Source organism: Erithacus rubecula (assembly GCF_903797595.1).
Source record: "Erithacus rubecula genome assembly, chromosome: 2".
Classification (NCBI taxonomy): domain Eukaryota; kingdom Metazoa; phylum Chordata; class Aves; order Passeriformes; family Muscicapidae; genus Erithacus; species Erithacus rubecula.
Genome location: NC_136685.1, coordinates 79,025,281 through 79,048,866, shown reverse-complemented (window position 1 = coordinate 79,048,866; position 23,586 = coordinate 79,025,281). Strand labels below are relative to the sequence as shown.

The window sequence follows — 23,586 nt, the reverse complement described above, 5'->3', positions numbered from 1 at the left end:
AATATCTAAAAAAAAAATTTGATTGAAATTTTTTTTCTGAAGACAAAGATTATTAGGAAAAAAAGACTGTGTTACAGATGGGAAAGAAACTGGTTAGAAAACCTTTATACCACTGATAAATTAATATTATGTACTATCATTCCAGGAAAGTAATTTTTTCCCTATAATTAGGGAATATAAAGTACTTTCTCAAGCAGCATCTTGCAGGTATCTTTTACATGCATGAATTTAATTATATTGTTCATGAAAAATCCTCCTACTTTCTCATCACTGACTGGAAGCATATATTTTATGTGCTTCCCTACCCCCACTGACACAGATCAAAGAGAATATTTCACTGGAGCATTAAAATGATCCAAAGTAAATGCACAGCTTCCATGAACCTGCATTTGAAAATGAGAGGCTGAAACAATTGGTAAAACTATTAAGGTCACTCTACATGAATATGAATTTAAAGTATTTTAGCCTTTTTGCACTCTTCAGATTCTTCTACAAATATTGTTCTTTTTACTACAAAGAGTCTCTAACCAACAGTGAAGCCAACTCCATTAGTAAATTTGTGAAAGAGGTGTGGCATTTTGGAGACTTGTGATACACTGACAACCCAAAATCTGCTACAGAAATTAATGTTTCAGAAAGTCATATAAAATGTTAAAATATTGTACAATAAGCTTCTTTCCATAACAGTTTATAAATTGCATGGTCTATATTATGATGCACTGCATCAAAAATGTGATTATTCAGTTAGATTGCTTGCATTTGCCATAACTTCAAGGAGTTCTGAAACTGATCCAATAGAAAGATTCATGTTTATGCTGGTACACTCTTAAATCTGTTTATTTTTTTCCAAGCAAGTAACTCTAAATGAATGTGTCTTATTAGGCTGCAGAACTCTTTCCTATCTGAAGTAAAATACCTTAATATACACTTGGTGAAAGTCAAAAATACGTGGAGGTGTTTGGTTTTTATTTTCTTCAAAAGGAAAGAACAAGCAATGCATTTGTTCTATGGCACACAACAAATGTGTTACTGCAAGCACCAAAGGACTGAACTGCTGCCACCCCAGAGCCCATGCTCTCAACCCATACAAAACTATATCCACAATGACAGTGTCCTAGTGTTTTTTGGTTTAACACACTTAAACCCAAAACTATTGACTGCCTCATTTCTTGGAACCTAGCAATAGGGCAATCACCTGTCAATCCCAAAACCTGACAAATTCACCAGGATCATTAAGCCAGAAAACTCTACTGGGACTCAGTCTTTCAAGCTCTTCTTCAGCTTCCTAAAACACCAAACTAAGCAGTTGGCTTCAGGTATTGGCATTCAATACATGAATGACCTTGACAACAGAAGGCACACACAAGGCACAGCTGGAGACAAGGGAACTCCACTTGCTGACTGCAGGACCACCCCAGCCCTGATGGGCAGAGGAAATGCAGCCCATGAGCAGCCTCAGTGTGCAAAGAGGTAACAGCCAGCTACAAGCAACATTGCATGACAAACTCTGCAGCAAACAAATGCTAGTTGAGACCTTAAGATGCCTAAAGCATCCCTAGTGTGTTATACTCATCCTTCACACAGAACTTGCTCTTTCATGCTTTGCATGTACAAGGAAACCAATTTTCTGTCTACCTGTGCCACAGGAGAAGAATTATTATATACAAGTGCTGATTTTGTGATCGATCCTCTGTAACAGTGGAATGAAGAACAGGACAAAAAAAGAGGCTTTTAACATGCTGAATACTTTTGACAATCCTTCAAAGACAAAAATAAGAAAATTAACATTAGTGCATACAAGTTTAGTCACAAGAGGATTGAAAAGTTCATTTGACCTAAAAGATCTTAAGTTATCCAGCACTATTTAAAATGTGTCCCTTCTATTTCTTCAATGAAAAGAAAACAAATACATTAAGAACATTTCTTTTTCTCACATAAATTCTGTAGGCCAGTTTGAGTCACTGGAAGATCTTTCTTATGTGAATGACTTAGAGGTCTGCAGTAGCTCTTTAGCTACTCAAGACCAAATGGCCCAGACACATTTGTCCCAAATCAAGTATATATTTTTCCAAAACTTCATCTCAAGAATTAGTGCTGGTAAAATCTCTACCACATTAGACATATTTTTTTCTTCCTGAAAAGGAAGGAGCACAACAAAAACTTCTAAAAGTAGGATTTACAGAAAAAGAAGCTAAATCAGAGGTATAGTCTTATAATATCCTCTTTCTTGCCATTTCTTCCAAATGACTATGTAGTCTGAGTTATCACCTGACCAAATAAATACCCATATATAATTATGGCTATGATAGAGTTCTCCCTGTTACTGGACATGTGTATGTCAGCAGCCTCTAGAACCTCTAGTCTGGTAGCCTGACACACATGCACCACCTCCAATCCTGTGACAGGGAGAATTATCACATAAAAATCCTGTCATGAAAGCCACATCACATAAGGGGAAAAAAGGCTGCAACACAAGGTCTCAAAGTCTCTGGGCTATTGAAAAGGTTAGCACTGTGAAGTTAAAGCCTTGAAAACCACCCTATTATGCTAATGAAGTCAGAAGTGTTGAGGGTTTCATCACCTTCATCTTTGACTGAATAAGGATCAACATCAGGTATTATCAACCTTCTGCTGTGGGTTCCAAAAATCTTCATGAATCCAAAACCTCTAGTCAGATACCCAAGGTGTATATTGGTGAGAAGAGTGAAGTGGAGCCCCAACACAGGGCCAGGGGAATAGACAGCTCTCACCTCCAAACTGAAACTTCATTATTAAAAGCTATAATAGGGCCGACTGTGGACTGTGTATCCCCTGGTGACACCACAACATTGAAAAACTTTTAAATGAAATATTCATAACAACAGATTTACTAAAAACTCAAGTGCAAGTTTTAGAGAATTAGAGAATTCCTTAAAGAACGTCAGCTTCTCATCAGCACTGTGCAGTGAAGCAAAATAGGAAATTTACCCAAACTGCATCATGTCTCCCACCACTACATATTACCCATCCTCAGCTCTGGTTAGAGCACACTCCTTATCCAAGCACTGGAAAATCCTTCAGGGCACAGCCCCATAACTTGCTCTTCCTTGCATCTGCAGAGTATCAGGTGGGTCTAAAGTTGTCAGTACCTTTTTATCTTCTCCACATTTCTTTTGCATAAAAGGTCCATGGTAAGTCCCAACCTTAACTGTTTTCAGTATTCTCAGTATAGCCATGAAGTACAAGAACAATTATGTGAGGCAAAATACCATGCTGCTCTGAGGGTCCTAAGATACATGGGAAATACAATTTTGTCCTGATATTTCAAAACACTGCAAATGCCACAATGCAAACATTTAGCAGATGCAGAAAAATATGTCTTATCCAGCCACCTTCTCACTAAAACTGTATTCCTCTGGAAACTGCTCCCATCAATTATTTCACCTAGAGACCAGACTGACCTTTTCCCCTGCCTTCATTTTCATCAACTTCATTTCTGATGGCATGACAGGATCAAAGCCAAAAGGACAGACTAATGCTAAAAGCATTTGTTTTTAATAGTTTCTCCATATATCCCATGGCTGAAGGAATAAAGCCCTGTCTTGAACACAGATGCAGCAGGCATGCCAATACATTATGTAAAATACAGCAAATAATTTATAACTTCCTAAGAGTAACTCATTTTGAGTTCTACTACCAGTGAAATGGCACAGCTTAAAAGATGGATTTCAGTGAGCAAAACCTGATCTGCATAGTAGGCTGACTGTAGAATCAAAAGGAAAATGGCTTAAAAACATAACCCTTCATCATCTAAAAAACTACTCTTCTTGCATAAACCTTGCCTGCTGACATATTTTATTCACTGAAAGTATTCAGGCTCCATAAACATGGATGCTGAGATTTTAAAATACAAACTTATTCCATTGCAAGTAAATGCTAATACACGCATATATATATATATATGTATGTATGCATTATATATATAAATATATATATAAATATATATACCTCTCTCTCTCTCTCTACATATATATATATATATATCTCTATATATATAGGTATTTCAGCATTACATTTCAATCAAAGTTCAATGTGGTTTATTTTCATCCTTCACAAACAATATTTATGGAGCTTGTAAGAATGTATTTCTTTAGGATAGTGCTAGACTTACTGGTTTGGCAAACAGCCTGAATGCAGTTTTTTCACCTGAGCCAATCTGTGACAAAAGTTACTTGGGACATGTAAGTTGCTACCAAACACAGGCACAAAGCTACACTGCAGCAGACTCCTTCTGACTACTGTCAGCATAAGTATTTCTGAATAAACAAACTCTTACTTTTTAGCAGAAAACTGGCAGAATAACAAAGCAAAAATGTACTGAAAGAACAAAACCTGAGAATATTAAGTCTTGAAACAAGTTATAGCAGACACAAAGCTGTATTTCCTTTCCTTAAACATGTTCTATATTACAAATAAAGTCCACAGCTAACATATTTATAATATACCTCTTTAAATAAGGATTATATTTTCAGGCAGATTATCAGACTTCAATTTAGTCCCTGAAATGAAAAAAAAAAAATGTTTAGCCTAAATTAATCTGGGTGAATAATACATCCAATTGTTGAATAAGGTCTTTTAAATTCTGCACCAGGAAGACACACTGCAAATTAACTTTGCTATACCAAACATATCCCTTCCACTAATTATGCTTTAATAGAATTTAGCACTGTAATGGTCATGCCTACAACTTTTTAGTTTTTATGGTAAAGCCAGTACATTATTTATAATTTTACTTTTTTCCCTCACACTTCCTAGAAAAAACACTTTGAATAATTAAACCTGATATCTAATGCATTTGACAGCTTGCAATGAGGGCTTATTGAAGACCATTTACTATTTACATTCTACAAGAAACCATATCATCTAAAAATTTGAAGTGAGAGGCTGTTCCCTCTGGACTAGCAATGTAATTTATTACATTTCTGACTACTATTAAGGGTACACCATTAGGGGGTATGTGTGGTGTATGCTTCTTTTTTTTTTTTCTTCACTTATGCAAGATTCTTGCCCAGACCATTCACATCGAAAGAAATAGATCCTTTGTGAACTCACTGCTTTAGTTACTGAACTAATCCATGTCAACTAAGATACAATGTAAGTTTACTTTGGCTAAAATTTTATCAACACCAAGCATGTGGCAGTACATGAACTTCATTTTTCTAGAAAGATGTGTTTTTATTAACTTGCTGTTACAGAAGCATAATCTGCATTTGACTTATATAGGAACTAGAGAATCAAAAAGTGGAAATATATGTAACATCACTTGTTATTAATTATGTTCTGTGATCACAATAGGCAAATACAGGATCTCCTACCTCCAGCATTTCCCTGTAAGAAAATTTAGAAGCAGGATAATAGTAACTATGGGCACAGTCTTCTCTGACAAGAAACAATAATATATTCAAGTGTCTTTAGTACAACGGTACTGTTTAATGCTTACTAAACATGAGGGATTTTTGTCAAAAAACAGCCACAATAATAACAATAACAACAACAACATCCACCACACACAGATTCATACTAAACATCTTTCCAAGAATCTTACAGCCTGGTTGCCATTCAATTATTGATTTTGCAATCTATTCTGCATACTGAGGAGGAAAACCATAATTTTTTAACCCATCAAAGTGCAATGTCTAACATGAAATATATAGGCTATGATAACATGATTTACTTCATAACTTATTTCAATAAAACCACTCAGAAAATGAAAAGATCAGAAAGAATTTAGTGATGGTTTTAGGGTATTTTAATTTTTGTACTGCTGAGAAAGCACAAATACACAACAAAGATAAAAAATATAAATCAAAGGTTGTTTCACATTTGCTGTACACTTTTCAAACTCTCACAGTCGTTCTGTTAAAAATCTCCTCTTCCATTTGAATTACAAAGAGAATAATTCTCTACACATCAAGGTGGACTGCCAAGTAAATGTATTTCATTGCTCTTCAGACTTATTTAGTAATTTGTTTTCCTTTCACTCTGACGTACTGTAATGTCCTAATCAATAAATTCCTGGATTTAGTATGCACTTAAAATGAATGCCTGAGTTCCCAAACAGGAGATTTGGCTCAATGTTTATTTCAATCAACACCCACCCCCAACCCCCAAAAAACACCAACAAAACAGTCTTGACAATGAGTCTTGGGAGTAAACACTCCCAAGATATGCTTCCTAACTCCAATTCTTTAATACATAGAAAAATGCTAATATGCATATTTTTATTCTCTTCTCAGGCATTTTTGAGCCATTAATAGCATTGGTATCAACTTACACTATATTCAGATCCCACATTTATGTGCTTTATATTCTACTCCTATTGTTTTAATACTTAGATCAGAATATTTAAACCGGTACAAATAATAAAATCATTATTCTAAAAACTTTTCCCTGGTTATTTTTCCCACTAAATAAATGAACTAGATAAAAAATATAATTAACATGTCTTCATGAATTGAAAACCCAGAAAAATAAAAACTTCATATCTCCCTAAAAGTCAAAGGCATGTACTGAGCAAGTCTGCTTCTTTCTAAAAAACAAAACCCCAAAATCCCTACAAAAGAAACCATACAAACAGCCTGCATGAGTGATTGGCACAGGTTTATTTATATTTTCATATATAAAGCCTGCATCAGTGATTATTAATCCAAAATAATTTTAAAAGCATATGCAGCTTCCTTCTGAAATAAACCAAGTGGACAGATTACAATTTACATCAAATACTTGTCAGCAATCTTACCCAGTTTTAAAAGATTTTATATAAGCTGCATAACATGTTCAGTGCCAGATATATTTGTCACCAACTTGCATTGCTGTTCTCTTGCAGGAAAAATAAATAATTCCTCTGTATCTTACGTACTGTTTTTATTCTTTAAATACTGACCTCTACTAATTTCATCATCTTTTAAACATTTTTAACAGAGCAATAATCTAGATCTGGTGAAAAAGTAAAGAGCTTCTTACCATCCTGATCCAGTATTTTCCCCGTCTCTGGAGTTCAGCAGCAAGGAGCTGTTGCTGTTGCACTGCTTACTAGAGACACTGGAGGCTTTGGAAGCAGAGAATGTTTTATGTGGTTAAAATGTATCACCACTGATTATATTTCAGTCCCTCAATTCCCAGCCTTGATGCTCTGGAAATCAGCCAATCCAAGTGATAAAGAGGTTTGCAACAAGAAGTTGCAGAATTTCTACAGTGAATGCTTCATGGAAATGTTTTGCTTCTTGATACTTGTTTTTATATCTACTAAATGTTAAAATAAATCTGGCTCCCTTTTCCCTCCTCCTCTTTCTTTTTTTTCCCCCCAAAAATGAGATTCATATATTGTTCACAAAGGACTTTGGCATTTGGTATAGCTAGTGCAGAAAGGCATCATGCCAGATTATGCATACATCTCAGCCAAGATACCTGAATTTTGACTTGCAACACACCCTGTTATTCCAAACATGGATCTTCCTAAGCCAAAGCTCCTAACTGCCAAAATACACAGTGTTTTTGTGAGGCAGCCAAATGCCCCTTCAGATCAGCTAAGAGCATCTTTTATTTGCAATGTGGTTGCTCTTTGTTGGCTTTTCTTTTTTTTTTTTTTTTTTTTTTGTTCCCTAACACTTCTTTCCCTAGGGAAGACAAGGTGATAAGTTCCAAAGGGATGAAATGATCAACTGGCACTTCTGCCACTTCTCTCAAGAACAAATTTCACACAGCAAATTTCACACAGCAAATTTCCACGCAATGCTACAACTATGAATAATTACTTAGTTAACATTATAACCATCTTTAAGTTCTCAATGGTAGTTTAGGATGCTTCTGTGTTTGGTGTGATAAAATAAAATAAAAAAACAAAAAACAAAACAAAACCAAAGCAAATAAACAAAAAACTCCATAAAATCCCACAAACCCAAAACTAACAAGAACAGTCCTGACTCCAATGCTATTTAATAACACAGTAAGAGGTGACAAAGAGGAAGGCAAAAGGAACCAAGTCACATTACTGGTTAGTTTAACAGGTACTTAGAATAATTTCCAAGCTTTTTGGGCCTCATAATAAAGGGGTTTTAAAGAAAGGATTATCAAGAGGCTATGGAGACTACCTTGGAGATACTCTCACAAAGAAAGCATATTAGAAAGTATATTAAAGCTCTCAAGAAAAAAGCATATTATTTTACTAAGTAAGCATAAGACTGAGCCTGAAATTTTTATAAATAATGAAAGAGGATGGAGTGATGCTTCTGCAATAACTGAAAGTTTATAAAGGTCCAAAAAAAAGTGAAGACCATGTTCTGTACAAGGAGGGAAAATAAACTCAGAAGAGATGCTTGTAGGTTTCTTCTATTCTGTCTGCAAAAGGAAACAATAATGATTTCCACTGAATCTGAATGGCTATGAAAGTGCAGTATTGACCTGAAGAACCCAAGGAAAAGGATGCTGGACCAATTGCAAGCTTGTTTAATAGGTGAAGAAGATCTGGATAGAAGATTTGAGTGTTTTTTGAAACAGCAATGAAGTTCCTTTAAGAAATTACATTTACAATAAAATTTAATCATCAGTAACACTGACAGTGTCATTTCTGAAGTAAGGGAAAGAACAAAGTAATAAATGATGTGTTATGAACACCATGGCAAGATTAGATTGTTTTCTAGAGTGACAAGGAAGCAGCAGGAGGGTAGTCTGCAGGAGGCCTGTTTTAGCCATGTTGAGCTGTTGACATCTAGCTGAACAGCCACAAGAAGCTCTCTGTATTCCAGGCCCTTCTTCTTCAGCCAGAGCTAAAAATATTCATTTGCAAGGCATCACGGCAAAGATGAATTTGATTTGTATTTACAGATAAGCTTTGTCTGATGTAAATAAAAGGACCACAGTTAAATCCCTAAGAAAAATAGCAAGATGAAGTGAAAGAGGCATTGAAAGGCTGCTTATGAAGATAGAAGGGTAAAAAAATAAGCAAACCAGGTTCTACAAAACCAAGAGAGACAAAATTTCAGGAGGAAAAATGGACAACAGTATACAAGATAGCTTAAAGGGCAAAGAAAACCAGTAGCAGCCCTAGTATCATTGTTTCACCAGAAAGCTGTGAAGGAGCAGAAGATGCACTGATTGGTCAGTGCCCAATGCTACATCAGAATTCTGGCAGTGCCCATAAACAACACAGGCAGATGAATTAGTCACACTGCCAATGGGATTCCCATCAGAGAGCTTCCACATGTAATATCACTGAGACCCAACAGAGAATTCTGTGAAACAATGCAATTGCTACAGAGGTCTTGCTCTTCTCAGAAGTAAAAACTTATCCATCAGGAAGTTCTCAGTCATCTTACTAGTCTACACAAACCTTTCCTGTAATCCTTGAAATTTATGAAATCTTATGATCACAAAGATATCTGCTGACACAGTGACCAGATGCCAAGGGCAGCCAAGTTGTGCTTTGGCATGTTCCTACTCAAAAGGTCTATGGGACAGGGTAGCATGGTCTCATGTAAATGGTCCCATCAAACAATTTTCAACTCTGCCTTTCAGTCAGTGAAGCCAGAATACTTCAATTTTTTACTGAAAAGTAATTCAATCATTGAATGTATACAAATTTCAGAATGATTTGTCACAGTCTTCTCACAATTAAAGCATGCACCTCCCAAATTCAAGCCCAAATATCGCCTCCTAAATTCAACTAAAATTTCTATACAGAACAAATGCCATCACACACCTATACAGGCAGAAAAAAACCCCTCAAGTTTACTAACTTACTTCAGCATTAGCATACCTGCTTCAAAGCAAAGCCACCTTTTCCATTTTCTTTGAACTCCTTCTAACACAGAAAAAGAAGTGCCCACCAAGAGAAAGAATTATGTACTGATACAACTGCACAAATTTAAATGTGAACTCTTAATTTATACATCTATAAGCCTTAAAGATAATTTTGTTTTTCTCCCATCAATTTTTGAAGGATCCACAAGCAATGTAAGCTTAAATTTTCCAGACAGGTTCAGAATTTCTCCTTTTTATGAGGAAATCAAATTCCTCCCAGGTTTAAGTTAAAACCTGCAATCTAATCCTTGCTGACTGGTTGCAATCCTATTGCCAGACTTTACTCCTCTCAGCATATTAACTGCCACCATGAGCTCCATGCCTCAGAGGCCATTTCAAAAACAAAAATAAAGCTCTCAAAGACATCTGATAACATTCTTTAGGCCCTGCAGAAATGTAGTTAGCAGGCCACATAATTTAAACACTTATTTAGATGACAAAAAGATGCTCTTGAACGCTCTAAATGATCAAGGAATGTGTAACAAAGATGAAAAAACTTAAGTTGGATTGGAAGTAATCTACCTTTTCTGATGAAAGCAGGTTAGATATGGCAATACAAGTTATTTCACAAGTGTTCTTTGCAACATGTCACCATTCAGACTACAGCCCTCAATCTGTAACAACTGAATGATTTTACTAACTGGTACCAAACATAAAGCAACTGATCAAAGAACTGAATTTTGCCAATAGAATTTCTTTTTTTTTTTTTTTTTTTTTTTTTGGCATTTGATTGTTGTCTGAAGAGAAGAGTTTAAAAAAATCAGTTTTTCATTAAATGAAAAATCCTAATCAATTAAAATTATTATTGAGTCATTTTGGATTTGCTTGAAAAAGCCTCAGGGACACGCAATTATGGCTCTCTTGGGACACTCTGTAAGTTCAAATTGTCCCTAGAGTTATGAAGCACTTTCTCTCCCCATAAGTTGCAAAAAATAATGAAAATGTCTATGAACAATTTGCTATAAATAAATGAAAATAAGCTTGATAAGCAATAAGACAAAAACATGCAATATTATTTGGCATCACAGAATATGTCTGCAGGAATTCTAAAACTCAGCAACCAAAACAGATACAAAACTTCAAAGACACCTAAACAAAACATGAAATTTATCAATAGGTGACTTTGACTTTTTTTTCTGTGAAGATATATGTCCAAAGTGCACTCTGCATGTAAATTGGCAAAATTCTGTAATTCTATGGGCTAAAAAAGTCAACTAAACAAAAAAAATTTCTATTTCTTCAAAAATCTAACTACATCAGGAACTCCAAAACCAAATGACAGAACTGTCAGCTCTTCATTGTTCACCAGTTTCATTAACAACGTGGAAAAGCAACAGGATTTGGAGGAAAAAAATAAGTTGTAGGAAGGAAAGAAAAACAAAGCAAAAAGATGGAAGAAGAGAGCTAGCAGAGGCGAGGCAGGGTGCAGAGAGGGGCAGAACTTCACAGTTTCTCAGTTTGGTCCATCTTCAAGACTTTCTGGATCTACAAATAAATAGCTAGCACAAAAAACAACCAACACCACCAAAAATCAAAGACTGATAACCCCACCTAGTCTGTTACTCTTCCACAAACACAGCAGTATTTCACCTTGCAAGAAGCTTTACCAAAATCTCAGATATAAGCGACATCCTGAAATCACTCACTCACAATTTGCATATTAATATCAGTGAAAATTTCCAGTGGTAAAATCCTGTTCTTCAGGAGGACTTATAAAAGCACAGCCTCAAAAACTTCAAATAATGTTCTGAATTAGAAAGAAGATTAAGACGTTCTATCGGCCTTGCAAAGGAGAAAACTTTTATGCAAAATTCTGCTTGTAGAGATTTGGACCTCGCACAGTAGGAATGTCATTCCAAATCATCAGAAATACATTCTGATCTTATGAAATTGGTACAGCATCTGCAGAAAAGAAGAGGCTTCTTTCCAATTAAAACTCTGCTCAAGCAGTTACCAAAGACTGAAATATGGCCCTGGATGTTTAACATTACCCAGCCCTAAAATGATGTTACAGCTCACAGATCGCAACTGGAGCAGGTGGCAGGTATTTAATGGCCAGTATCAATACACAGGGGATGATGGACTGTCACTGCCAACAAGCACAAACATGGCTTACATGTTTCAAATAAACATTTTCCTCTTTATTTTTGAGAAGCTGAAAGTGTTAGTTAAATGAGTTAAAAGTAAGAAAAGTTGCAAAAAAAGTCCATTGCATTTTCGTAAAAAAGAAAAAAAAAGTGAGAGAGAGAGAAATAGAAAGCCTTCTTATCTATCAGATGCAGCTGAAAAAACATATGAGTGCTGCCTCCCAGAGTCCAGCTGCCTGGAACAAGTCTTTCTATTTTTGCAGTGATTCATTGGCCAAGAAAATCTCCAAGGGCTGAGGAACTAGTAACTACATTCTCTGTTTCTGCCACTCTTCTTTCTCATGGGGGTCACACTGGATCACCCCAGCTCAAGTTGCACATAGATTTGGGCCTATGTCTTGCCTAAACAGCACAAACAGGCTTCAAAATAGAGTTGAATTAATCTCTCTCTCTCATATGCACATGAATCCCTGCCCTCAAAACCTCATCAAGGAAAAACAGAGTTAATAGACCCTCTATGCACAGGTCCTGGGAATGCTGCACAGAGACTCATCTCCCAGCACTCCTCTATCTGGAGCAGCCAGGTGGGCTGTAAGAGCCACTTCAGCCCTCCAGGGAGATGCTGGGGGAGACGTGGCACAGAGTGAGACACAGAGCTGCTCTGAGAGGGTGGGCAGCTTCCACTTTCTGTCATCAGGGCCAACAGAGGCAATGGCACTGCTTCTCTGCAGGCTGCAGCCAAACCGCTCAGAGCAGCACAGCATTTCTTATCCAACCACTGAAATTAGCACACACTTAAAGAACTTTTGGGATATTCTGAGCACTAATCAGAGATCACTATTTTGCAAGTTTGCTGCAATCCTTTCACCACAAAGTAGCTCAAGAGACGTTTATATAAGAAAAGCCAAGTACAAAGAGCATGATCCTATTATTTTAGGCAAAAGGAAACGAAAATAAAAGAATCGCTTTTTTTCATCATTAGTGGAGATCAGACACAGCCTTTAAATACTGAGAGTACGATCTAAGCCATCAAACAGTGCGTTTCGGCGGCAGAGCAGGAGGCGGGATGGCGGGCGGGAGGCGCGGCGCGGCCGCCGGGGGGCGGTGCAGCACCGCGGGCGCGCAGCAGCGCCGCTACCTGCGGCAGCACCCGAGCGCCCCGCCGAACGGCCCTGCTGGCACGGAAAGAGCCTTCGAAACGCCCTCTAAAAATAGCCAATTAGTGCCCGGCCTCCTGTGTAACAACATTAGCTGTGCTGATGTGATTACCCTTTGTTTCCATGTGAAATTACACTTAATGTGATTTTACTGGATCATAAAAGACATTTCATTCTGCTGCAATACTCTGTATTGCAGACTCTAATGTCAGTCTCAAACTTTGTAGAAGAGGAACGAAATGGCATTAAGGTGCTTCCACTAAGTTGAAAGCAGTCAAATACAGAAGTGGAGAAAATGGAGCAGCCCCCAAGGAGATTTTCAGGGCTTTGTGTGACCTCAGGGTTACTAAGATAAAGGTGACCTATATCTTGTTGGACTTGCTTGACATGACACCTCTCCAAAACAGTCCTGAGAAAGCAAATGCCTGACACACATGCTAGAGATGGATGGCTCTGCAAAACTCCAGAAACACAACAGAGTACTACTACAAAGTCATGGACAACAAAATGCTCAGAAAGGTTAATATTCCTGCATGACACAGTACCTGTCCCAAGCAACAGGGCCAGGAGAGTGTCAAACTATTCCAGTGTAAAAAGATCAGTGACACATAAAACCTACTTTGAAAAGCAACACACAAGTCTGCACAAGTGGTTCTGAGGGAAGGGACAATCTTAAGAAAGAAATAGAAGTATCTGAACAGCACCAGCAGTTGTTCAGGTAACAGACACTGTGAAGCAGGTGATGCTGATTTAAACCCACTTCCAAATGAAGAGTTATGAGCAGGAAATCAAGCAGGCAAATGACTGCTGCGGATTTGTGAAAACTTGAGACGTGTAGGTGTACACAATATGCATCTCCAGCACAGGCTGAGCAAAAAATGGACCTGCACAGTACTGAGAGACATATGCAAGCTCAATATCCCCCTTACCTGATTGCATTTTGTGAAAAGACACAGCAAGTGGTCAGACAGCTGAACAGAAACAATCTCTGGAAATGACAGATCATTTGAAAAACTGATCATAGCACTGGACGGCAATCTGGCCCACTTGTACTAAGAATACAAGAAAATAGAATAGAGAAGAACTGATTTTAGTGGCAAGGTCTCTGAAAAGATTCTAAAAACTGTGCACAAGCCTCTGAACTAAATTCTTTAACCAAAATATTTTTCACGTTGCAAAAAGGAGAAAGACTGATTTAAGGTATGGACTGCTGGCTTAAAAGACAGAGGAAGCAGTTATGGCTTAACCTTAAACTAATTAAGGCCAAATACAGCAAGATCAACAAACCAAATCTTTCACTCATTTGACCAAGCTTAAAACCTGTCCATTTCACATAGCATCACAAGATGGATTATTCCATGTCCTGAGCAGTAAGAGGCTTCAACCAATGAAAAGGTGAAGTCAAGCATTTTACAATAAGCTCAGTAAATCTATGTTTTAAAACAAAATAAGTTCCTGAGAAAGTATAAGTTGGTTATCTCAGTCTGGAGACTGACGCACAGAGCTGCCAGTCCAATGGCCAAGAGCTTCAAAGTACAAGCACACACAAATGAGAGTGATAATCTACTTTGACACAGATACTCTTGGCCTAACAGGCACACAAAACAGGCAACTGGGGAGCAACACAGTTCCAACCACAGGTCTGCAAATGGTTTATGCTTACATAAACTATTGTGGGGGGATCACCTTTGTCAGATGATCAACACACATACCACTGCTCACCCACTTCTCCCCTCTCAATGGCACACAGGAGACAAAGAACAAAGCAAGGAAACTTGTGGATCAAATAAAGGCAGCTTAACAGGTGAAGAAAAGAGGGGATATACCACCCCCCAAAGCAGGAAGTGACTCAGTCACTCACTACCTCCCAGAGGTGTGGATACCCTCCAAGCAACAACCACCATGGAAAATACTCACACTCTCCTCCTTCTACCCCCAGTTTCTATTGCCAAGTCAGCAGTCATGGCTGTATCCCATCCCAACCTCTTACCCACCTACTTTCCTACTGAATTTGAGGGGAGACAGAGAAACAAAGATCTTTGTGCTGTGCAAGCACTCTTCAGCAACAGCCAGTTAGTGCATTATCAACACTGTTTTAGCCATGTATCCAAAACACAGTTACACAAGTACTGTGAAAAAAATTAATCACATCCAAGCTGGACACAGTGCAACTATTTTCCAAGAAAGTTGACTGTCAGGACAGGCAACCTGAAAAAGAGAGCAATCTGGAAAATGTTGACAGCTTTGTGTTAGACACAAGGGAGAATTGCAGACTGCAACCTGCCTGAAGCCACCATAGATGAAGTTGGTGTTAACCCAAAAGACTCTACAGAGAAATAAATTATTAAATCAGATATTACTTCATACATGAACATTCTCAGCCTTGCTCTTTGTCACCAAAGCACTGCTTACTTTTCAAATGAAATGTTTCCAGTGGCTCTCTGGAGTCAGCTGGTAGGATGACATAAAAGCTACAGTTAGGAAAGAAAAGTGAAAAAGAAAAGGGATCAGTTAAGGTAGCAAAAACCCAAAGCCAAAATCAAGGCTGCTTGACTTCTCTGGACACATCTTCCAGATGAAAAGTGATCCCTGCTTGTAAGGCCATGTTTTTCAGGCTAGAAGGAAGTGACTGAACACTGGAATAGTGGTTCAGTAGCAAAGTAAAAAACATTTGGCAATGAAGCATGAGACACACCAAGAATATACTGTGCCTGTGCATACACACATTATACTGCACTGGCAGAGGAAGAAAGGAATAATGTGCATTTATAGTAATTTAAATGAATACCCACATTTTAGCAGTGTAGCTGAAATTTAATGTGGGGTGATGAGTAACTTAATGAACTTATTACCGGTCAAGTTGAACCAAAGGCACAGCTTAAATTCATTAATAGTTTAATCATCTAATGATTTTAAAGCATTCAGAGGTAATTAAGGCCTAGGTATTCTTCCTGGCCAAATTCTTTGCTGCCATAGCACATATACAGTCTCAGTAGTTTCAGCTGGGTTTCACTTGTTGCTATGTTCCGATTGTTTACACAACTGAAAAATACAGCGTTGGTGAGATCAAGAGTGACCTGCCAGGAAAACAAAAATAACCTTTGAAAAACTAAGGACTGAGAAATATACAGAGAGAATGCCACACGTCACAGAATGATGTCTTCATCTCTCCCTTTCTTCTTTTGGCAAATGCCTCTTCAGAAGACAAAACCAATACTCACACACACACTCATTAAAGAAGCCTTGATGCTATTTGCCTACCTGCAAAACAATAGTAATATGCTTTCCCAGGTGATGCACAAAATTCTGCAAAGCCCAAATAACCTCTTTGAAATTTTACAACTAAAGCACAGCACTACTGTTTTCCACTACTCTGCTACATATCTAGTGCATTTCTGAAGAGGCTGTTTAATACTACTGTTAAGAAGTACTGTATTTCAAAAAGGAGGGAAAGAAAAATCCTATCTGAACATAAATGAAGACTTCTTTTCAAACTTTTATAGAACAAATATATATAAGCCATGTTGAACGCTTCTTTTTGCCAGATCAAAAGTTTCTGACTGGAGCTGGGAAAAATAAACAATTTTCCATTGTGTGTAAAATAAGTACCACACAGACTTCATAAACCAGAAAATTTATTAGAAGTTAAAAACAGATAAAATATTTAAAGATTCTGCCCTGATGATGTGCAAAAACTAAGACTACTAAATTTAACAGCACACTAAAGTAGCATCCAGCAGCGCCTTCCACATTAGATTTGTTTAATGTTGTCTTTTCAGCTTCTACTGGAAAAGCTTCAGTGGAAACAGACCCAAATACTTTGCACAAGGGGTTGAAGAATCCCTAAGTCAGACATCTGAATAGTAAAAACATGATTGGAAACACCTCCACATAGTACCTAGTTGCTTCACACATGGCTTTACAGCAGAGAGAAGCCTGTCTCTAAAGACATCCTCTTGAATAAAGAACTTCAAAGATACAATGCTCAGACAATTTTTAAATCAATTTAAACCTTCTGTATGATATATTTATATATTTCCTATCCTGGTAAGTCTTTGTTGGGTGGGAGAAAGAGGGAAATGTAATAATTTTCATTATTTACAAGAATTACATGTAATGTTTCTGTAGCAAACAAAATAAAGCTTCCTGTAGATATAAATTTCCTTAAAACAGTATCAGCCTTTGAATCTGCTATAAATAATTTGACCACTAATTGGAGAAAAAGCCACAGCATGTCCATATATTTTACAGGAACTATTAAAAACCACAAATCAGACTAATTTGAGTTACAAATCTCTTTCAACAGATCTAAATATTGGAATTTTTTCTTTGCTGTATCTACAATTAAACTAACTACATTTGGATTATATTCTTATATATTATATTCTTATAATCTGAAGGGAATTGTTGGCACCAGTTTTACATTCCATCTCTCTATCTCACAAGGAAGTTCATTACTTCATGAAAACTAGTCTCTCAGAAAAGAAAGTTATACTTGGACATAATCTCACTTTTCAGAAGGCTGCTTTCAAAACTTTGAGCCCTCTGAACACAGGAGCATCTCCAGCTAACTCAGTTCTGATTTAAGAAAACTGAATGTATTTCTGTGGAAAAAACCCAAAACCATATCCTCCCCAACCCAAGGACCAGAGCTTCAATCCCAAAAACTGAAATCGTAAGATATGTCATGCAAATGCAAACCCTACTTTGCTTTCCTGAAGAGTTTATTTTTAGTTAAATTATGGGTCTTCCTCAATTAGAATTTTACATTGCTTCTGCACTATTTGTGATTGTAAATATAAGTCTGTGCAAGGGCAGGGCCAGATGAAAACTGGCATGAAAGTGAAATAAAGTGGCTAGGACATTAATCTAGGAGTTAGAGAGCTAATTTAAATCCAAAACCAACAAACTGAGACAAATTGCCATTCTCTGCCATTATTTCTCCTCCTCAGCTCTCATGACAAGGCCTCTCACTGCATTTGCACAGCATACTGCATAGAAGGCCCTAATTCAGTACAGAATGCCAATCCACATTATACAATATGCTGTTAAAAATACAAAGGTGACCTCCAACTTTCTCTACATGCTTTCACACCATTTAATTTCTGTGTGAGATTAGGATACATACTCTCATAAATTAAGATTGTGGCATACAGTGAGCATGGAATCTGTCCAACTTTGTCACTATGGCCTGTGAAGCCAGTCCAAACGTCTGAATGTATTCCAGAGATAACACCAGTGCCAAGTCCCTCCATCTTCACTGCTACTAGAACTGTAAAATTGATGAAAAATGCCAACATATCTTCAAATTTTGTAGAATGAAATGCAGGTTTACCACCCAGTTTGAACTAAAACAACTTTTGCAGCTGGATAAAAAAACAGAAAACAATTTCAACAGAATAGGCAGATGCTTCAATGGTAACCCTCACATTTTCCAACCAGTGAATACATACTAAATATCATGTAAAGTGGCTATTACAGTCTCCTGAGCCAAAGGGCATTTCTTACTGTGAAGATAAAGTAAATCACCTGAAATTGTTCAGATTCTGCTTCCATCCAAAATAAAGGCATGGTTTTCATACTTTTCTGTCTTTATGTGTAACATTATCCTTTGGACATCTACCACAACACAGACAAAAATGTAGCAATGTAAAGAACCATCAAACTCCATGTTACTGCGCAGATATCTTTAACATGCATTTTTAAAATAGTGAAATTGTAGCCTCAAAATACAGGGAAGAATAAGGAAGCCTGTAACCTGAAGTAGTCTGATGCCATTATCAAACGAGACAAGAATGTTTGTTTTTTGTTTTAACTGATGTATGTGCCTGCAGAGAGGTATAAAACAAATCACCACTCTTCAATGAAAAAAATCCCAATAACAAAAGTGAAAAACCACCCTTTCTGTAATAGAAGTTTGATAAGAATGAACATAAAATAGGTGTTGTCTGATACACTTTGTAAGCAAAGCATACTTGTTACAGTCTGCAACTCAAGACAGTTAATCATTCTTTGAATTACTGTACTCATGCATTTTTACCTAATCTCTACCTTTTTTTACTCAGAAACTACAACTGCTGATTGATAACAATACATTTTTACCAAGCTGCTTTTTCAAATCCCATCTTGCTAAAAAATGATCCAAAGACTCAGATTTTCTGAAAAACTGAATAAACAGAATTATCTCTCTGAAGAATAGGAGTGCAGCCACCACAAAGGTTCTCTGAATATTGCCTGATTTATACCATCCCTCACCTACTGCACCATGACTGCCTTCTCAGCAGTACTCCAAACCTATAGGAACTGGAAACACTGGGACTCCAGATGGCAAACAGGGCAGAATGTAAACAGGTTATAAATCACCTGAAGAGCTCAAGGTATGTGTTAGGCAGGCAGGACAGGTAACCTTGTTGGTTTTTTTAATTTTAATTTTTAAAATCACAAAGTACTACTTCCTTGCTTTAGCATGCAGACTCACAGAAGTATAAAAGTATTTTAAAATATATGCCCCACTTGCAAAATTTTTAAAAATAAAATAAAGGTAACATTCATTTTCTGAAAAAAAGGTAATTATGTCAGGTCTCTGATTTACAGCTGTATGTAAGCTTTATTATTATAAGCATTTCCTTTTAATGGGGGGGGAGGTAATACTTTAAGTACAGGGTTGCCCATGTTCAAATAGAAAGAAAACAAACAAAAATAAAAACCACACCATTCCCAAAGCCCCAACCCCCAACTGTAATACAACACACTCACAAAGAAAAGGACTTTATTTCAAACCATGACAAACTAAAGACCAAATCAGTATCTGTGCTGAATATAATCTTAAAAATGAAACACAGCCTAAAGCCCTCAAGACAAGGGCTCCACAGTAATCAGCATAACATAAACTATAAACATTTCTTCCCACAGAGTTTAAAATTGAGAATTTTAAGGCCTTGATCTCAAGTTCACTGCAATTAGAAGATTTTTCAATGGCTTTGGATTATGTCCTAGAGAAATAAGCAGACACAAACAGACTGGAATATAAGACAAGGTAACAGAAAAACACATTAACAGTAAGAATGAGCTTACTTTATTTTCTGAGAAATAATTTGCACACCTGTTTTATTTCAAAATCCTAATACAATTATACTGCAGGCTACATTTGCCTGCAAGAGGCAGCAGTTTCTTTGAACTGAAGATCTTCAGCTTATTTTGAGATAAAACAGTAAAACCAATCATAAAAAGTAACAATAAATGTATTATAACCCATAGGGACTTGGTAATTTTGTAAGCAAAGAACAAAATATCACTATTTTGATTTGAACTGTAATGAAAAAGATTAGGTAAATTAGTCATAACTCTGGAAAAATGCAAAAATACTAAGTTCTAAAATTTTTTTTTACAAGAAACCACTATTTTAAGTCTTTAACGTGATGATTAAATCTCTACACTGATGATAAAATATAATTTTGTCCATCATTCAGTATTACACTTAGTTATAGCTAATGCATTCCAAAGGCATAAGCATGGACTGTGTGACTCCCAGTCTTCCTTTCAGTCGTGTTTTTTATTATTTACTTTAAAGATTGACATATTTCATGGGCATGCTTCCAGCAATCCAAGTATAAAACATACACGATTGCAAAAGTTGACAGAAAGTATATACATTATCTTATTATGCCATTTTCCTTTTTTCCATTTCCCAGCAAAGCAACCTTTATATTCTCAGAAAACACACCTATTACATATATTTTTAAGTGACCTTTTATCAGTACGACAGCTTAATAGGTTTCTGTGCCACACTGTTTGCATATGCAGCTTACAATTTAATGAAAAAAAATGTATTTTATAAAATTACAGAGAAATATATCTAAATATTTTCATAACTATCTCTCAAAGACCACCTGTTGGTTTAAATTGTTCCAGTAACTTGAGAAAAATGAAATGAGCTGGTAATTTGTTTCCATTTTACAAATCTGTTCAAGAACAAACATGGTTTGGTACTTTCAGTCTCCTGCAAGATCCTCATAGGGAATCTGATGAAATATGAGTTGGATGAGCAGACAGTGAGGACTGGAAACTGTCTGGAAGGTCAGGCCCAGAGAGTGGTGGTGGATAATGGGACAGAGTATACCCTCAGCAAATCTGGAGATGATACAGAACTGGGAGGAGTGGCTGATGCACCTGAGGGTTGTGCTACCATCCAGGGGGACATGGACAGCCTGGAGGAACCTCAAGAAGTTCAACAAAAGGAACTGCAAATTCCTGCACCTGAAGAGGGACAATCCCAGCAGCTCACGTGTCAATATGTGCTGGGGCAGTCAGCTGGAAAGCAGCTTTGCCAAAGAGGCTCTGGGGATGCCAGTATACACCAAAATGCCCTTGTGGCAAACAGGACCAGCAGCATCCTGGGCTACATCAGAAGGAGCACTGCTGGCAGGTCAAGAGAGGGGATCTCTCCCCCTCTACTCAGCCCTGGTGAGACACAGCTGCAGTGCCGTGTCCAGTCCTGGGCTCCCAAGTACAACAGAAATACCGGGCCACTGGAGAGAGTCAAACAAAGGCCATGAAGAAAACAGCTAAGGGAATTCATCAGTATGTAAAAATGTCTGGAGAGAAGCAGATGTAAAGACAATGAAGGCAGACTTATCAGTGGTGTCCAGTGACGTCTTGCTCTGTTTCTGCAAGTATTTGAGGATAAGCTCTCCTAGCTCTGTGAAGCTATGGCCACACAGAGTATGCAAATACTAATAAATGCTATAAAAGTTATTGGAGCATGTGTGTTCTGTGTGCCTATGTTTTAATAAGTGCACTCCTCAAAGGAGACAGATAAGAAGCACTTTATGTGGGAAATGTACTGACTGGTAAGTAATATTATGAATTTGTACTCACAATGCAAGTTTAATCAAAAAAGTCTAATAACACATGCCTCAAAGTTTTACCCTTCCTGAAAGGAAACAATAGCTAAATCAGTATGCTAGAAGACAAGAAATCTGAACTTACATAACATCATATTAAAGCTCTCTGAAGCAGCTGTTATTAAGAATTGTTCATATCAATACCACCTTTCAAAACTCAGACCTAGACTGTCCTTCACCCTAAAGCCAAACAAAAGCCCTTGTTCAGATAAATAAGCCTAAAAAGGAGACCTAAAAAAATGCTAAAATGTACGATACATTTAAGTTTCCACCTGTCAGAACACAATTATATGCTTCAATTTGCTCTTAACCTCAAGTTCTGTAATGCAGTGAGAACACATCTTGAAATTCAAAAATTCCCAAGCACATCAGAGCCCTACCTCAAAAGTCAGAAGGTAGGTCTACAGAAATAACCTAGTCCTGTTATTTTGGGAAATATTCTCCCTTTTATGCTTTGGATTAGAGTAAGTCTAATTTCACTTTATGAAAGCAAACTGCTTAATGGCTAATGTTGATACTGGCATGGAACAAACAAGTAATTGGAGTAATCTTTCCTCAAATATCATTGTGTATTTCAACAGCTTGCCACAGCCACCCATCCAGTTTCCTACTCTGAAAAAAGAGACCTAAAAAGACTCATACTCTGTATGAGACCAAACACATCTTTAAAGATGTTTGTTTGTTTTCTTTCTATTTGAACATGGATAAGTAACCCTGTACTTAAAGCATTCCTTCACCTCCTCTATTAAAGAGAAACACTTTAATAATAACCATGTTATTAATAAAGAATCCATGTTTTATGTAAGGCTGGAAACCAGAGACCTGACATAATTACATTACCTTTTTTTCCAGAAAATGAATGTTACCTTTATTTAATTTTAAAAAATGGTTCTTATAAAATATTTTTAATCTTGCAAATACTGGAGAAACACACATTTAAAAAAAGAAACAAAATACAAGCAGCTGTTAGGGAGAGACTTTTAGCAAAAAGGAAATCATAGAAAGCATCAGCTCAAATATCACATCCAGATTAGTCCAAACAGGGAGGGATATTACAATCTTTCAAAAATACCACACCCTTTATTTAAGCAATGTATTAAAAAAGCCTAAAACAACAAAAATACAACATACAATGGTAACCTGAGAGCTAAAACAAATAAAAATTTCAAGTACTTTATGTGAGGCTTAGGTACTGTGGCCTGTAAATCAGAAGGCATTACTATACCATGGTACTTCTATAATAAACAGGCATTTCTACATCTGCCACAAATTTCTCACTTGATCAGAGAAAATCCTACTTACTACGTGCACAAACTAACTTGAAAAGATGCACTCTCCATTTTCTATTCCTGAAAAGCAGAAACAAATGTGCAATCACTTGAAAAACGGATTCCATAAGAAAAAGAAACATTTTCTTCATCCTTTGCAAGACACAACGGTAGAATTGCTTGTATATCTCGGCACAGAAAAAAATTCAGAGCCCTTATTTAATTAAAAGGAAAGAGATTCTGAAAGAACTGTTGTTGGCTGACACGGCAGTCACACTGGTGGTGAAAAGTTTCATTGCTCTTCATGTAATCATTGGCTTTTGTATTACCAGAT

At 36.9% G+C, this 23,586-nt stretch overlaps 1 protein-coding gene across 3 annotated transcripts in view; it reads right to left on the bottom strand.

Moving 5' to 3' along the window:
- The window catches only part of PLD5 (phospholipase D family member 5), a 158,943-nt gene that overhangs the window by 121,643 nt on the left and 13,714 nt on the right, over nt 1-23,586 (bottom strand). The window contains exon 1 of one of the 3 annotated variants that reach the window (XM_079298894.1): nt 7,003-7,283. The exons of the other annotated variants lie outside the window; for them this stretch is intronic. Coding sequence (XP_079155020.1) covers nt 7,003-7,005 — 3 coding nt within the window. The 5' untranslated portion in view covers nt 7,006-7,283. Of the gene's footprint in view, nt 1-7,002; nt 7,284-23,586 lie in introns of those variants that run through there. 3 annotated transcript variants of the gene reach the window in all.